This window comes from Hipposideros armiger, unplaced genomic scaffold (assembly GCF_001890085.2).
Source record: "Hipposideros armiger isolate ML-2016 unplaced genomic scaffold, ASM189008v1 scaffold_335, whole genome shotgun sequence".
Lineage (NCBI taxonomy): Eukaryota > Metazoa > Chordata > Mammalia > Chiroptera > Hipposideridae > Hipposideros > Hipposideros armiger.
The window spans coordinates 1,900,455-1,918,489 of record NW_017731685.1 but is presented as its reverse complement, the minus strand read 5'-3'; the positions used below and the strand labels follow the sequence as shown (position 1 = coordinate 1,918,489).

The 18,035-nt window shown below is 40.3% G+C and overlaps 1 protein-coding gene across 1 annotated transcript in view; it reads right to left on the bottom strand.

The window, feature by feature from the left end:
- DOCK8 (dedicator of cytokinesis 8) overlaps positions 1–18,035 on the bottom strand; it is a 216,545-nt gene that overhangs the window by 26,806 nt on the left and 171,704 nt on the right. The window contains exons 28-37 of the mRNA XM_019661089.1: positions 14,921–15,066; positions 12,845–13,027; positions 12,339–12,468; positions 11,273–11,360; positions 7,293–7,389; positions 5,746–5,880; positions 4,695–4,847; positions 3,459–3,617; positions 2,498–2,598; positions 1,541–1,733 (exon numbers count right to left, since the gene is read on the bottom strand). Of these exons, the coding sequence (XP_019516634.1) occupies positions 1,541–1,733; positions 2,498–2,598; positions 3,459–3,617; positions 4,695–4,847; positions 5,746–5,880; positions 7,293–7,389; positions 11,273–11,360; positions 12,339–12,468; positions 12,845–13,027; positions 14,921–15,066 (1,385 nt within the window). The remainder of the gene's footprint in view (positions 1–1,540; positions 1,734–2,497; positions 2,599–3,458; positions 3,618–4,694; positions 4,848–5,745; positions 5,881–7,292; positions 7,390–11,272; positions 11,361–12,338; positions 12,469–12,844; positions 13,028–14,920; positions 15,067–18,035) is intronic.

The following is an 18,035-nucleotide window of genomic DNA, read 5'->3' as shown; positions in this document are numbered from 1 at the left end:
TTAATGAAACAAGAAAAAAGGATGATACAATTCAACATTAAGTGATAAACCTAAAGATTTACTGGGAATTGAAAGACAAGCACTTGTAAGATTCATCTTTGATAATATCAAATAGCCAAAATAAATCTAATGAAAGAAGCAGATACATCTAAAATGATTTTTATAACTTTCTTTACTTGTATGTGCTTCAAAACCAATGTGATCTTTTTGTGCTTTTTGGATGAGAATTTAATTTTTGGCTTAGATAACAAATACTTCTGAGTTGAAAATAAAATATATTTGCTGAGACTAAAAAGATGGAATAGATTTTTTTGTTATTGAAGACCATAAGAAAAGAGGAGTTAATAATAACGTGAGGCGATCCCCAGTGTGGCAGGTGAACAATGTTCTAGGAAATCAGAAGCTCTTGGCTCCACCAGCAATAGTTTCAGTGACTTATTTTCTGAGCCTGTGACAGTGATTTTGAATGGTCCTCTCCTTCTGGTTCACACAGCATCACAATATTGTGTTAAATAATAATAAGACAATAGTAAGAAAAAGCCTTTTATAACATCAGCCATGTAAATTCAAACAAGAATAATACAGACACTTGTAAATGACTTTGTGAGTCTGGCTTGAAAAGAGCTGCATTACTGTACTATATTGTTCATGGTTTCAGGATTGGTCATTTCGACCAATGATATCTCTTTTAAAAAAGGACTCATAACACTTTTGTTTTCTCTAAAGACTATATTAAGCTATTTAGCAGCAACAGTCCAAGTGGCCACTGAGCTTCCTACTGAGCCTGAACCAATATTCAGGCCTGGCAGACAATTTCCTTTTGCTCGCTATGGGTGATACTCAGCTTATCCTAAGAAAGTATTGATTCAGCCCCTTACCCCTTTCCCTTTGGTTCTTTCTTGATTTTCAGATTAGAGAGTGGGGTACTACAGAGCTGTGGAGTGTAATCCAGGGAATGGGCCATGAGGGAAATCATTTCTCCAACCGTTTGGGAAATTTTTTTCACGGTTGTCAGCAAGCACACTGGGTCAGCTACGAGTCTTTGAGAAATAATTTGAATAACCTTACAAAAATTGCTATCTCAGTTTCTTTATCCGTGAAGTGGGAGTAATAACATCTTCCCTGTCTGCCTCATTGAGTGATGGGGCGGTCAAATGCAATCATGGATGTGAAAGTGCTTGGGAACGTCTGAAGTGCCTACTGGCTCTACATTTATTGTGAACAATAATTAAAAAAAAAAAAACCCAAAAACCAAGATGATGCAATTATAAGAGGCAAACAGAACACACTGAAGTAGGTTTTTCAGTGTTGGCATTATTGACATTTGGGTCCAGATAATTCTTTGAGGTAGGAGCTATCCTACGCATTGCAGGATGAAAATTTCGCAGGATCCCTGGCTTATACCTACTAGATGCCAGCAGCAACCACCCTCCCACCCCCAGTTGTAACATCCCAAAAATGTCTCCATACATTGTCAAATGCCCTCTGGACTGGGCTGGGGGAGCAAAACTGCCCCCAGTTAAGAGCCACTGCTCCTCACCTGAAAGCTGACGCTGCCCACGGGCAGGTAGCTGCGGTCCTCCAGCATGCTCAGATACTCAGCCACTAGGGCAGCCGCGTGCACCAGGCACATGGCAGCCTCCGTGTAGCACTTCTTCTTGGTGTGTTTCTCCGCCATGTTCTGGAGCCAGGTCAGCCGCAGATCAGGAGACGTCTGGTAGCTCTTGGCAATTCTGAGGACAGAGTGAGAAAGTTTCAAGGACAACGGGCTAATCACACTGTTTTTCTACTGCGTACGGCCACTTTTTCTTCTAAGAATATTTTTTCCCCCCAAGAGTTTTGCCGACATGTTCAGAATATGAGAGAAAGGGCCGACGTTTATCAGGCCAGGTGTTTTCATTCCATGTCTAAGGTGTTCTGAGTCCCAAGCAATAGCATTTAATGAAAACTTTATGGGAAAATAAAGACTTGATAAAATGATAGCTATTTCAAAGGATCTCTAGCAATTTTCTCTCTTTTCTTTCCTTTCAAAGTGAAAGAACACAAAAGTACTACTCGTCTTATTTCATATCAGAATAATTTTGCCTCTGTAACTAGTTTTTTCCTGAACGAGGACTGTAAGGCAAAGTTTTAAACTAGAGTAAAATATGATTTTTAAATAAAACTGTACATGTGTGTCTGAATATAATTGTAAAAAAATCATATAGGAAATAATTCATATAACAGTTGATAGTTCCTTTATCTCATTCTATGGTAAGTAGAAGACAGTGTTATAAAATAGGTGCCTTATTTTAAATTAGGGAGATCTTTCTTATAACTTGTACATGAATGAACTCACTCTGAATGATTAATTTCTACCAATTTCTATATACAGTTTTGGATGTCATCCAAAACAGTGTGCCCACATGGCCTCTAATAATTATATTAATAAGAACTCCACAGTGACAAGCTCTAGACGCTCAAGTGACATCCTTTTGATTTTATCAGAAAAGTTTACCTGTACATGAGGTCCATAAGCATCTCAGGATCTTCCTGAAATTCCCTCATTTTCACCGTGTCATATAAGATGCTATTTAGATTGCAGAGAAGTTCCTCCACCTGCAAAAAAGTGTACACCCCCAAATAATCTTGGCTTTATCGTCCATGGTAATGAGTTAGGATTGCATTGAAAGTGCAAGAGGCAGGCATGAACAGGCGTCTTTCAGAGAGTAGAGATTGTGGGTGGAGGGGAGTCTAGACTGGGTCCTCTGCAGCCTTCATCTTCCCAGGTCCAGATGCTTTGAGGCCCAGGAATGAGCTGGCCCTGGGGAGCCATGAATTAGCCCTGAATCCTTATACTACGTTCCCTCTCGATTACCTTTTTGTTTAAATTAGTTTGAACTAATTCCAGTTATTTGCAAACGGAAAAGCCCTTAACTGTAATCTGGAACACCAGGGCTTTTTATACCAAGTAGGAGGATGGAGATATATATATATATATATAAAACAAAGGGTGCCAAAAACGTATACACATTGTAAGAAAGGAAAACTACTAAAATTGTACTACTCAATATATACCAATAACAAAAGATGAATACAAGTCACGTTTGACTTTTGCAATTACATGCGGTGCTCAAAGTGGTTACCATCAGCGTCCAGACACTTCTGATTATGGCAAACTACTGCTTGAGCAACATTGACCAAAGTGTCTACTTGTACACATTTTTTTGGCACCCCCAGTCTATATATATAAAATGTAAAATAACATATTATATATTATTATATACTATTTATATATTTTATATATAAATATATAACCATATATTTTATACAGTTATATTGTACATATATATATCTATATAGATAGATAGATAGATAGATATACATACACACACACACACACACACACACACACACACAAGTTTATAATTGGTTGATTTCCAACCCATGCATGATATAAGGCCAGCTCTGCAGTCTACCTGGACAGGGAAAGGGGTGCTCTGCATGGCTTTGTCCTCTTCTGCATAGGCCAAAATTGTCCTCAAGGATCTTCTCAGGTGCTCCTCATTAAAGTCTGATGCTTTGCCCACCAAAGATGCCAGAGACATGGTTACTTGCATCTTTACTCTTGCAAAGTTCTGCATCAGAAAAAAGAAAAAATGGAACAAATCAGAGGCCCTCAGCTAGTAGATAATTGAAGGCAGTAGAGCCTGACACCAGTAACTCTCCCAATGTTTCTCTTACCCAGTCCCAGTCATCCCCTTCTCTCTTAATGAAATGTGGGTATACTCTGCACATGATTCATATTGCTGTTTAAATGGTTTAAATGGATACCACTCTGACATAAATCTGTCAGCTCCCTTTAAATTTTCATTGAGGCCAGGGCGGCGTCCATGCTGCCAGGCTGGAAGGTTCCTACAAAGCTGGGTCACAGGATGTCTCCTTCTATGCCAAGATTCTTCCTCTTAGGACTCTATGTAAACTGCAAAAAGGAAGAGGATCTCCATGCCCAGGATTTCTAAGATTTTGGACTCTGGGTCAGCAGTGTCTATTGGTTTCTCCTTTCCTTCCAGGTCCATGGAAAAATATGACTACCCTAAAGGCCCCTGAGGAATGTCTTAAAGGCTTTTTAACAGTTATGCTTAATATATCCTGAGGACACTGCCTTTCTTCCATGAGCCAATTTATCTTTTTAATATCACTTGACCATGCTCTTAACAAGACCACAAATGAAAATTCCAAAAGAACATACCAAAATCTAGACAAATGAAGGCAAAAGTTGACTTTTGCAATAAAACTGAACTCCAAAGGCTGCTCAGCTTCTATTATAATATTAAAACTCAGATGTTGAGGACAATGATTATTTCAAATTCTTTTCCACAGTCAATCAGAATTTAGAAACAGGACACACTCTTTTGAATTCTTAACCTGCCTGTTGTTTTTTCTTCCCACAGATGACAACTTTTAATTTACATATATATATATATACATATTTTTTTTTTTTTTACTGAAATACATGTGGAAACCACTGTATTCATCAGTCTTGATATTCACTTTTGGATGCCAATTCAAACAAAAGCTGCTCTCTGTCTATATACTCAATTGTCTCCTTCACACAGGACAGAAGTCAATTGCAATCCTGTAAATTTTTCCTTAACCCATGCTTTGCACTGACTTTACTGATCCTGGGTCACCCCACTGGTCTGAGCTCTTACACTGGTGGCTCCAAAGCTGAACCTCATGAGGAGGTACAGGGTGGCACAGGCTTGGCTCCGGGTGACATCTATGCTGCTGCTGCAGTGGTGCAGGACACGCTGACACAGGTCTGCACACTGCTCCACCTCCTCCTCAAACAGCAAGTCGCCAAACTAGGAGAGACACAAAAGGCCATTAGGCATCGCTTGGCACTTTCACACACTTTCTGGACTGGAGGCTTGTTGAAATACGCAAATGTCTGCTTGGACAAGCAAAAAGCCCAGAAGAGTTAAATGCACTGCTCCATAAAGATAATGAGCTACTTGAGTCAGAAGGTGAATTGAAGCAATGGAGTGACTTAAGATTTAATTACGAGCTGCACAACTAAGATCAGGGCTGCATAATTAATCGCCCTATTAGCCAGGTTAGTTTTTTTGTGACTGGCAAAGTCACAATTCTGAAGAGATTATCCTGAATTTACTGGGTTCCCTGGAAATGACTGGTGACTAAGACAGCGAAAATGATCCTGACAGATGAGCAGAATTCCCCTTTCTAAAAGCAAAAGAGCCCATGTAGAAGGTACCAACTGAGATGTTCAGCAAAGGAGGAGAAAGTAAACTGCACTAGACCATTTTACCTAAGGAATACCTACATTCTTCAGGCCATGAGAAATTTATTTATAATTGTCCTGTCATTTTATAGCATGATACTTGGTAAGACTCACAAATGGGACTCATGTATAGGACTTTAATTTCACTAAGATGCGCTATGAAAGAAAAAGGGTGAAAGGCAAGGTCACTCCGTTGCTTTGTGTTCTCATGTCTCTAGTGAGTGGCCACCGCAAATTTCTGCAGCTCAGCCCACATTTCAAGGGTGAGAGCCCTGTTCTTCCGCTCCATGGTGAGTCTCCGCAGAAGCAGTGCATCTGCTTTCTTCCTGGGGAGACTCAAGGCCTATACTGCAGGGTCCCTTAATACAGTACTCTGTGGGTTCTGGTGCTGCTGATGGGAGAAATGTGAAGCCAGATGAGAATCTTAATTAAGGGTAAGAAGACATGCATTCCATGTTTACCTTGGCAATGAGAGCTCGGAGTGTTGCAAAGCAGTGAGTCAGGTAGGTGGTGCTCTGGTCACAGCTCAGAGAATTCACCAGGACCCTGAGAACACCTCCCAGCAGGCTGTCTTTACAGTCCAGAGCTGAGCTTGCCTGGGGGAACAGAAGAACAGCATCATTGAATCCCTGTGCTGGGCCAGTGAACTGAGGGGAGAAGATGCAAGTAGATACTTGTGAGATGCTGAGATGCTGTAGACACAGAGAGGCTGAAGTTCCATCTCTGTCTAGGAGCTTAAGGGTTTGGTAAAGCACCACACAGATCATACATTACCATGTGAGCTGAAGACTTATTTCCAAGCGGGACTTACTTCAAAACGCCCAAATGAGTTGGGACGTATGCCTAATTCTGGGCTGCTAAACTAAATTCTAAGGTACACCTGCCCCCATGCTGGGCAATAGCTTTTGGAATGTTCTGTCTTTATATACAAGGCACAGCTCTCCTTGTGAGCTTCAAAACACAACTATGGGCTTCCCAACACAATAGGGCCTGCTGGATGGCAGTGATGTTTCTAAATGAAGCTTGTTTATCAGCTACAGTAAAATTAACACCACCAAAGATAACAAAAAAGAAGTTCCGGCTTTCTTTGAAAATAGCAAAAAAACATTTTGAGGACGGGTGTCAAGTATACAGCCCTCAAAGTAGTTTTGTATAAAGATATAATAATCAATGTAATGCCAAGTATCTAAGTTATCAAAGATACAACACACTTTTTGTCTTTATTTTTATACAATAATTACCTTGATTTTACACAACTTAAAAGTTGGACACCTAAGGTGCCACTGTGTTTCATCGATATTTCTTCTTCTAGCCCTAAAAAGTCTAATGAATGATTTCTCATTGGAAACATGTAAGGACTCATTTTTTTCAGGTTAACTAAACACCCATTAACACCTCGATGTCTTGGGAATTTTCGGAAACGTTCACTTAGAAGATGAAATTGTGTGACAAATTGTATTACTGCCACGTCCACAGTGACACTACAATTTTCTACAGCAAGGATGGCAAATTCATGGCATAAATAACTTAACTTCATTAATTTGTACAAAACAGGCACATGCTGGGTTTGTTTTTTTTAAAACCTAATCCAGTCATAATCTTAGCTCCTCTACCAGACATCAATCATAATTCAACTGGAGTTGGCCCATCAAAACAAAACAAAGCAAAAAAGAAACTAGCTACCATCCCCATTTTGGATACTGAACTCTAAGCCCACCGCCCACATCATAAACTTGATACACTCAGGCACATTTAGCTACAAGAGTCAGTTTATGAAGTCACTCATTCCCAGTGAACAGCAAGTCACAGAAGCCTAAAGAATGTTCATTATCTCTGGAATTTGTAAGTTGGACACGAGTGTAAATAGTCAACTGCCCAACTTCATTTTTTTAAAAAAAAGGCATTTTGGGATCATGTTTAATTCTTTTCCAAGTTTCCATAAAGAATTCTTTATTAAATCCCAGTAAACATCTTCATGTTAAATAGATCAGGTGTTTGTTGTCCTCACCTGGATAATGTTTTCCTGCATGTCAAGGATGATTAAATTTGCTTCTGTAGCTAGATTGCCACTGATCAAGGCTTCTTGATCTAACTCTGCCTTTGTTCTAAGAAATGATAAAAAAAAAAAAGGTCAAATTAAAGCACATATCAAACCTGGCCATATCCCAAGGATAGCAATCTATGCAACAAGTCATAAAGAAAGCCTCTGAACAGTCAGTCTTGGAGTGAATACAAAGCAGTTAGCTACAAGTACCTAAGGCGTACACTGGCTTTCTGTGATTAGTGTCTAAAAACTTTTCTAGGTGAAGTCTCCAGGCCATCCTCATCACCTCTATTATGAATAATGATGACAATTATGGAAATAACAGAATAGGTAGAAAAGCAATTATTGGCTGTTACTAGCAATTAGGCTTGCCAGTCAGACTGCTGCTAAAGCCTCGGGACCATGCCTGTATGTCATGCCTGGGAACCATCTCCAGATCTGAGCCAAGGAAAGCCTCTGCAACAAGCTGGAGGGAGCGAAACTGGGTGTGATGTGAATCTGGCAAACAGCGATGCTACTGGATTAGGAAAGGGTGATGATGCTTCAGAGCCCGGTCTGGGAGGAGTCAGTCTCCTGACTTCTCAAAGACCGCCGTGGGGTTGCACAGTCAAGTGCGGGCCTTTGTCCTTTTCTAATGGGATGCATGATTGCCTTCTTGTGGGTAACCTCCTACTGGACGTTACTGGTTATTACTCAGTAGGGGATGGGAAATTGCCTGGTGCTGCTCCTCTGTGAGGTTTCTTCATTTTAAGGAATCAGAGTGAAACTGGAAAAAGGATATTTTGCATCATCTAAATTTGGTTGCTAGGAAAGGGAAATGTAAAGAATTGACTTTCCCGGGCCGGCCTAGTGGCACGTTGGTTAAGTGCTGGCTTGGGACACCAGAGGACCCCGGTTCAGATCCCACATATGAGGGCCAGTGACACTGCCCTCTACAGCTAAGATGCTGAACAACAGCTCAACCTGGAGCTGGGCTGCCGTGAGTCCACTGGCGACGGCGTACTGCAGCCCCTGTGGCAGTGGGTTGCCATGGGCTACTGTGTGTAGCCAGCAGCCAGCATGAGCGGCCGTCCAGAAGCCGGCGACTGATCTGCCTCGCCCGGGAAGAGCACAATGATGGTGCCAACTTGGGCCAGTGAAGCAACGTCCTCCACAACTAGACTGAAGAACAAAAGGACAGCAACTTGTCTGTTCCCCTTCTCCCAATTCCCCAGCGCTGTTCCCATCCCCCAATTCCCCAATAAAAAAATCTTAAAAAAAAAAAGAATTGACTTTCCCAAGATGTCCCAGTGGCCAGAATGTTAGCACAGGGGTTGGGGTGTCATGATGGGAATTCAAAAGTCTTGGGCCCAGGTCACCAGCTCATCTTGAGTCCTCTTCACCCAATAATGGGGGCAGTGCTGTGGCTCACATGCCTTCGAGGGCTCAGAATAAATAGTTCCCTTTGTTTTAAATGTTTTCACGCTTAAGACAGGCTCTTTGGTCCCAAGCTGCTCTACATTTTTTTCTCATTCCCCAAGTGATAATATTCATGTAAAATGCATGAAATATAGAAGCTACTTTTTATTCATTTACTGGCAGGTTTAGATTTAGAGCAACACTATCCAACAGAAACATAATAAGGGCCACATAGGTCATTTTCTGTTCTGTAGTAGCCACACTAAAAAAAAAGCAAGAAGAAACAGGTGAAATTAATTGTAATATATTTTATTTAACTCCATAGATCAAAAAATATTGTCAACGTATAATCACTATAAAAATTACTGATGCGATCATTTACGTTTTTTTGTTTGCACTGAGTCTTCAACATCTGGTGTGCATTTTTCTCTTACATGACTACTGTGGCTACTATGTTGGACAGTGCAGCTCTAGAGTGCCCTAATTTGTTTTTTTCCCCCAATTTTTTTAGTAATACACATTACATAAAATGTACCACCTTAACCATCTCTAAGTGTACAGTTCAATAGTATTAAGTCTGTTCACATTGTTCTCAACCATCAGCACTATTAACCTTTTCTTTTTTTAAAAAAAGCGCCTATTAACTATTCCTTTAAAATAGGTTCTCAAATCTGGTTCTCACATTTGCCTGCACAATAGAATCACCTGGGGAGCTTTACCAAATACTGATTTCTGGGTCCCACCACTGGAGACTCCAAATTATTTGGCCGTGGGTACATCTGGCACTGGAAGTTTTAAAAGCTTCCTGGGTGGCCCAGGTTGAAAATTACTGCTCTAAGACAAAGAGAGCCAAAATAACTGAAAAGTGATCTGAAAGAAAAAGGTGAAAGACCCACTATAATTACAAAAAGTTTTCCAAATAGCTAAATTACACAGTTAAAAAAAAAAAAGGCATCATCCCAAAGATCTGCAGAGGTGAATCCTTAGCTCTGACAGTGAGCCACCCACCAGGTAGCTCAGGGCTGAGAACTGGCCTAGAGAGAGACTTGGAAAGCCCCGCATGTAAAGGCTCAGAGTGGTGCTGTTTCTGCAGGCAAAAGGGAAAGGTTCCCCAAAACATCAATTTACAGCCCATGCAAAATAGGCCTTGTTAGACTCTACTCTTAATGTCATAGAGTAGATGCCCTAACCAGTAGATACCCTGTGCATTTCTGTAACACCTACTGCATGCACAGATTAAAAAAAAATTTTTTTTTTAATGTTTATTGCCTGAAATAGAACTTATGGACTCTCAGAACCCAATATCTTATAAATCAATTCAGGGGACTTAAAGCAAGAATAATAAATCCAATACAACTGGATATTATTAATAAGACCAATAACGGCTATTGAAGTAACATCTATTATAAAAATGTGTTTATCTCTTTAATGTTTTAAAATAAATTAGGTTCCCAATATTCCTATAAATGGACCAGAATGATGCATTCTTATGACAGCGACAAAGATAGTAACATATTTATTTACAAAACAACACTGCTACTCAAGTTTGCCCCACCCTCCACTCCCTTAGGATGGGTGCTTCATACACCATTGGGATACCCTTCCTATGCCTTATCAAGTGTGTGGTTGGGGGTGTCTTTAGCTGTGTAATGTTTTGCTCAGTGAACCCTGAGATTCATTAGGCTATCTGCTGCTAAGAGGAATGGCAGACATGTGGTATATATTCAACACACTTAGTTTTATGCCCTCATATATCCAGAATATTGCACATATATATATATATCACATACTGCAATCCAAGCAGGATTTTTCCTCTTTCATTTCTTTATAATTTTTCTGATAATACACATCATAATACATACATCGTAGGAAATACAGCAAAGTAAAAAGAAGGAAACACCAGTTACTTCAACACCCAAAGAAAACCACTGTTAATATTTTGAAAAATTTCCTTCCAGTCTTTTGAAAATATATTTATTATATGTAGTGAGAGATTGAAGATTCTACTCTAAAACCAAGTGTCTATCCTGCTTTTGCTTACTTAACATTATATCATAAGCATTTCCCATGTCAGTCAAATGATTTGAAAACACTTTAATGCCAAACTAATATTTTCTTACCTATTTCCCTATTCTTGAGCATTTAGAATGTTTCCAATGTTTTTAAATTATTACGTAATGCTGATAGAAATATCCCTGAATATATATCTTTGTACGCATTTCTGGAGTAGAAATATAAATTGAAATCATGTGGTTTTGGGTAACCTGTCCTGTCCCAATCAGCAGCTTTTGTTAAGCTATCTGAGATTGCTAAATATTAGTTTTGTTTTAAATGCTTATCAATGTGATAAATATTGAAGAGCTGGAAATCATAATTCCTTTTACCTTTGATTCTACCAAGTCCCTGGATGTACTGAATTTACACAGATAATGATGATTCATTTTCTTACCCTTGGAAGGATGTAGTTGTTTCAGTAATACAAGTAGCCTGGGAAAAATAGTTTGGAACTTTAGGTAAAAGTAGCACAAAGTTGTTGAGTGACTCACTTATCTAGTTTCTCATTAGCTTGCCGCCAATGTGTCTGCTCTTTCTTCCATCTCAAATTTTCACTTAGGCATGAAAATCGGTCATTCCCTAGGAGTTAAGAAATGCATGATAGGAATTTGATTAGCACGAAACTCTCCAAGATAACCAGACGTTCCATAACAAGCTCAACTAAGAGGCCTCAGCGCTACTTCTCTGGCTAATTAGAGTCCATGCTGGATGCTGGAAGGAGACAAAGCCCATGTCCATGGCAGGCTGGCTTGCTTTTGATTGATAAGCTAGAGCTTTAGAAGAACCCCTGCCTCTCTGGAGTGCTGGTGACCATGTTTCTCATGAACACAGAGCTCCAGTGAAACTCTGGAGGTTCTCGCTGAGTTATTGAAAAGGATAATGGGGGTGTCAAATGAAGGTGCTCAACCGTCCCTGAAAAAGCCGAGCTCCCTTCAAGTTCCCAGCCACTGTGTCCCATTGCACAGAATGAGCAGTCACTCTGATTTACCTTAACACAGTAAAGAAGACCGAGGGTGGGTGAACACTTCGCTCTATTCCACAGTGATGAGCTCAGCTTTTTTGAGGTCATTCCTAGTATGGTAGGATCCCTGGAGGACTGAAACCCTCTGAGACCATCGGGTGGATTGGTTCCATTCTAACAGTGCCCTGAGTGATTTGGGGAGATGATCTTGGAACCAGAACCATCTATTGCCTTGACTTTGCTCTATGCAGGCTAGTCAAATATCCCGTGGAGAGGCTTGGCCTTGAGCAAGACACCATTCATCTCACCCTACGACTTACATGCTTGGATGTGACCTTTTATCGCCGACAAGTTTTAAATAGAAGATGCCATTTGGGGAGGCATTCCCAGGGTCCCTGTGGTCTCAGGAAGGCAGCTGTCCCTTAGAGGCACGGGCGAACATGACACACCTCATGCACAGAATCCCAGAACGTGCCTATCTCTATTACCGTAATGTCTTAAGAAAGTGATGGTGTCTATTCACGTGGGGAGGACATTGCTTCCCACAAAAGGTGCAGAACTCTGACAGAAGGCAGAGCAGGGCAGATTCAACACACCTGTAACCCGCCGGCGCATCATCTCCCCTCTGGCGCCTTCCCCGCGGAGCAAAGCCTCTTCCAGCCTGGCCTTGACATCCCTCGACTTCTGCAGGACTTGGGTACTGACTTTGTCAGAACTTGGCTTTCCCTGGACAGGGAAGAGACAGAAAGACACTTAGTTTGGTGAGATCTCTGCCCCTGGGGAGAATCCTCAACACAGGGCACCCATGGTGACATCACCCAGTTTGGACATGTGCTCCCCAGAAATGCTATTCTCGGGGATCCCTTGACTGAAATCCTGTTAACAGGGATATGGTGCCTCTCTGCAGATGGCAGGGATCCTTTCCCTGTGGAATTATCATATCTAGGTAGGTTATACAGATAGAAATAGGTTACGGATTTTAACACAGAAATAAAAAAAAGTACTGCTGCCTCCACTGCCCAAGCGAAGAGGAGCAGCAACAAAACAGGATGGAACTTTGGAGATGAGAGCTAGTGTCAAACTGAGGCACTCCACAACTTACCTTGTACTCAAAACATGAGACACAGATGAAAAGGAGGTCTAAAATCCTGTTGAGTTGCATCGATGGCAGGTCAGCAATCCACTTCCTAATGAGGCTCTGATCTGCATTTTTCATGATCCAGAGGAAGCAAATCATGAGGTTTCGGGTTGTGTCGGCATTCAGCATGTTGTACTGCTTGTAGGGCTGGAAGCAGGCAGATTGGGAGACAAATGCAGGGGAAGACGTTGAGCAGCAGGAACATTGAAAGTTTAAGGGATGCTAATCTCTTAGAACACAGTAACTGTACTTCTTCCCTGGCTGGGGATCTTTTCCCAGGAACTCTGCCTTTCCCAGGTCTGGGGTGCTCAGCAAAGGGGCTTACTCAGGGCAGTAGTTATTTGAGGCAGGTTTTCAGCCACATCACTGTGGGAACCCTCCATCTCAGGAGCACTTTGGTCTGGTGGTCTGCCTGTGACCTTGACCACCCCTCCTCCGATCTCAATGATAACAAGGGTCCCCCATGCTGCTAAGATCGCCAAATATTTCTCCTTCAATCTGGACACAAGACAACTTATAGCAGAGTCTTGTAGCAGAGAACTAGCCTGGCTGGGTTCCAGGCACACCCTAACTGTTCAAGATTTAGCTCCTTTGTCAGAGTCCAAAGTATAATATAAGGATCATGAACTGCTCAGCAAATTAATCAAATCCATAATTTAGTGGAGTCCTCTGTAATGGGACTTTAACCACGATTTATGTTTTCCTGGGGGTGTGGGTGTGGGGGTTCAAGTTATTTGCTTTAATACTTTGGCCACAAGTGTTCATTTTAGAATGCTGAGCACACTTTCTGTTACTCATCAAATCAACACAAAGAACAATATGTGGCTGCACCCTTGGTTCATGTGGCGTAGCTAATATCCAGTGAAATGTAGTCGTGAAATTGCAATGAGGTATTTGTCAGTGTGTGAGGGGAATGTTGGTTTCGGATGAGAATGATAGGGCTCATGAAGTTACTTTACCGTTAGTTTGTCTGAGTATGGTGACAACAATGTACAAAATCTTTAGATATAACTTCACAGGGCATATCTTCTAACAGGTGAGCTTTGGGCATTTGCCCTTAGATCAAATAACAATGTGAAAGGCATACGCCACCTCAAGCAGCTAACTTTGGTAAGATGGACATTAGAAAGGTGGAGGAGGTCATAAAACCCAATATTTATCACACTGCAGAATGAGTGATGTCAGCTTTCAAATGTCTTTCCTCTTTCTTACCTCTCTGCCCTCCATCTCTCATGGGGGTGTACTGGGGATAGGGGGTGTCCAAGTGCTGGAGGGAAGAGGAGAAAGTCATCCAGCAAAGAAGAGTTAGATGTTGATGTTGCCTTTCCAGGACAGAGCCTAGGTGTGTTCTTTGCAGGATACATTCTACACTGAAATGCTAAGTTAAATTAAGCTGGAGGATGCAGCCCTATCTTGAAAAAGGGACAGTCAGGGCGCATCAAGGAACAGAGATGGATCATACTTCAAGTGAATCAGAGGTTGTATTCCTGGAACAGCTCCTCTTTAAACCCACAGAGTTTGTGCTAAGAACAGAGCCAAACAACTGTGCTTAGGGGCTCTGGGAGCCTATAAAAGCTGAGAAGTCTTTTGCTTACAGATGTTTACCAAGCGACCAGCCCTCTTCAATCTTTTTTTTGGAGGCAGACACCGTATGAATAATAAATACACAGAAGAAACACAGCTCAACCCTCCCACCAGAGGGAGCCTTGCTCTAATCTTCTGCAATAATCTCAGATTTCCCAAGTTCGCCTCTTTCCTGGTATTCTGAGTCTTGAACTCGGCACCACTGAGACTGCCCGAATTTGATCTGTGATTCTCTCTCTGCAGCCAGAACCCTGTCTGACTGTGTGCAGCCTCACCTGCACCACTTCCCTCCACAGCTGTCAGCCTCACGATGACTCCTTCCAGCATTGAGCAGTAAGGCAGAAATCTCCCTGCCTGCTCCAGGGTGGGTTCTGATAGGTGAACGTAAGAACGAGCCCAGCAGAAGATGAGAAAAGACACAAAATAAAAAAGAAATGAGAGACATGTGCAGCATACCAAGTAAGACAGCATTGTCCCACTAGTCTTCAAAATGAACTGATTCCCAGCTATGGCCCGCACCACATTCTGGTTAACCGCACTGGTCCCTTCTTGTTCTTCATCCGAGCCATTGGTGCGATTTTTTCCACTACGGGCATCTGTAGCTGCAATTAAAACATCATCGGTCTTATCATATGATCCAGCAATCATGCTCCTTGCTATTTACCCAACGCAATTGAAAACTTATATCCCCATAGAGAACCTGCACACAGGTGTTTATAAGCACCTTTATTCATAATTGCGAAAACTTGGAAGCAACCAAGATGTCCTTCAGTAGGTAAATGGATTAATAAAATGTGGTACAACTAGACAATGAAATGTTATTCAGTGCTAAAAAGGACATGAGTTAGCAAGCCATGAAAAGACATAAAGGAACCTTAAATGCATATGACTAAGTGAATGAAGCCAATCTGAAAAGGCCACATACTGCATAATTCTAACTATATGACATTCCGGAAAAGGGAAAGCTGAGGAGACAGTAAAAAGTTCAGTGGTTGCCAGGGGTTAGTTATGGATGAGGGAGGATGAATAGGCAGAGCACAGAGGAATTTCAGGGCAGAGAATCCATTCTGTAAGATACTATAGTGATGGGTACATAGTATTCATTTACCCAAACCCTGAGAATGCAATTCTTAATGTAAATGATTAACTTTAGGTGATAATGCTGTGTCAATGTAGCTTACCAGTTGTAAGAAATATACCCCTCTTATGGGGATGCTGATAATGGGGGAGGCTATGCCTGCGTGGGGGTAAGGGGTATATGGGAAATCTCTGTGTCTTCCCTTCAATTCTGCTATAAATGAAAAACCGCTCTAAAAATGGTAACCTTCAAAAAGAACAACTTTGGTAATGTCAAGCAAAAGATGGTGTTTCCCTATGTCCCCTATGTGTGACTGATCCTTATTAGTCACTGAAGTCAGCACAGTAATTTTAAACCTGATGTTTAGCATTATTCATCTACCATCATTTCTAGGGAAAAGCAGGAAGGTTAATAAAAAAGACACAATGTCTTTCATAATAAAAAATAATTTAATTTAAAAAAAAAGACACAATGTCTAGCAAGATTAGGCTAGAAAGTAATTTTTCAAATTGTGAAAATAAAAATTTTCAAAGCTTTCACAACACTTTCCTGTAATATAATATTTTTAAAATGTATTCATATATTTTAAATAATGACCAACTAGAAAGGAGCCTATAATTATGGAATTAAACAAGTACCTTATAGAATAACAAGCAAGTATGACAAATTCAGCAATATTTTATTAAATTTCAAAAGCTTGAAATGAATATTAATTGTATTGAACATTAATTTATTATATCTATGTAATTTATTGTATCTATGTAATATAGACATATCTATATTCATACATAGGTCTAGATGTATGCAAACAAAAAAATCCCAACCATTTAAAAAGTTGGTTTTTAAGAACACTACCAATCACACATACAGAAAGTATTCTTTTAAGTAGTTCTTAGAAAAGTGTGTCAAAACAATTGCAACTGACTGATATATTAAAAACTCATATATTTTATTAGACTTGTCAACATTATCAGTATTTGGGCCTTCCATTTTTCAGATATAGAGTATAAACAGTATTTTCACCTGCTAAAGTTCTGAAAACAGAACTCAGTTTTTTTTAAGAACTCAATTTTAAAAAATAATAATACACTATTATGTTTTAAGGCAAGTGTTTTTTTTTAACTAATGGTAAAATGAATGGCACATGGCAATTATGCAAGACCTGGTAATATGTATTATTGTGATTAATTTGAGGATACATTCTTACTGCCTCTAAATATGCATAGGATCATAGTTAACAAGAAAAGGAATGAATGATCTAAACATTTGCTGCATAAAATGCTTTTATAGAAGTTCTTGCTTCATCTTTATCACAACTCTAAGATGTAGGTACCGTTATCACATTTTTACAGCTGAGGAAAGAGAAGGAAAGTCATTGAAAGGTTGAGGATATTTTCAAAAGTCACATATAGTAATAAACGGTCTTGAGTTTAAATTCAATTGTACCTTTTTTTTAAAGACTATATTCTTATTAGTTTATCAATCTAAAGATTCCATATACAATAGATGCACTAAATGGCCTTAATAATGGAATACTTTTTACTGCTTTCCCATTTGTCAGTTACATCATGACCATAAAGTTCAATGAGTATGTAAAGAAACCACCAAAATTTAAAAGGTTCAAAGAGGAAGTGCTGAAAAGTTTTGATTCCAAGTAACTGATCTGCAAAGTTCTAATCAAGAAGGAATCTTTGGAGAATGTGTGCTGAGGTGGCTCCCTGCTCTGGGAACAGAAAGTTAAGGGTCTTCAAATGAAACTTTCATGCAAAATTCTTGAAATGGTCTGTAAGTTACCGGCTCTGTTCTGAACTATATACTGTTCTCAACTTGCCCTCCTGTCAGGCATTACTAGGAAGCTTGACGCATCTCATGGCGCAGCCCGCTGACCCCTGTGTGCCAAGTTTGCTTCTGTAATTTCCTTGCCCATTTTTTTGCTCATTTTAAATTTCATCTTAATTAGCACCCTGATGATTTTAGAAATAATTTAGTCACACACCACACTTTGCATTTAGAGGATGCCGGAAAACTTGGATGGTTCCCGGATTCCAAGGATGATTAGCCTGCAAGGATGCTGGGCTCATATAAGCATTCCTCAGACCCAGGATCCTTCATCAACCGAGAGCTTCATGGTAAGTCCTAAGAACTTCCCATGAGTTGAGGCAAAAGCAAGAGCTACTCTGAAGTGATGAGAATCTGTGTGTGTGTGTTAGAGGAGAGTAGAAAAGTGGGATTGTTTTGCTCAGGTCTAGGGTAGTTTCATTCATCAACAGTCCCTAATCCACAATGTAATAAGCAAAGAAAGTCAGAAGGTGCACAAATCCCTTTGATACAATTTATCCTTCTCTCTCTAAGTTAGAGATGCTGATTTCCAACCTTAGACTCCTCAGCCTCTTAGTGGCAAAAGCAAAATTCCTCTGCCATGGCAGAATTTCCCAATACTGAAAGACAGACACCATGATATTTTTTTGCATGCAACAGCTGTTTAGGTTCATT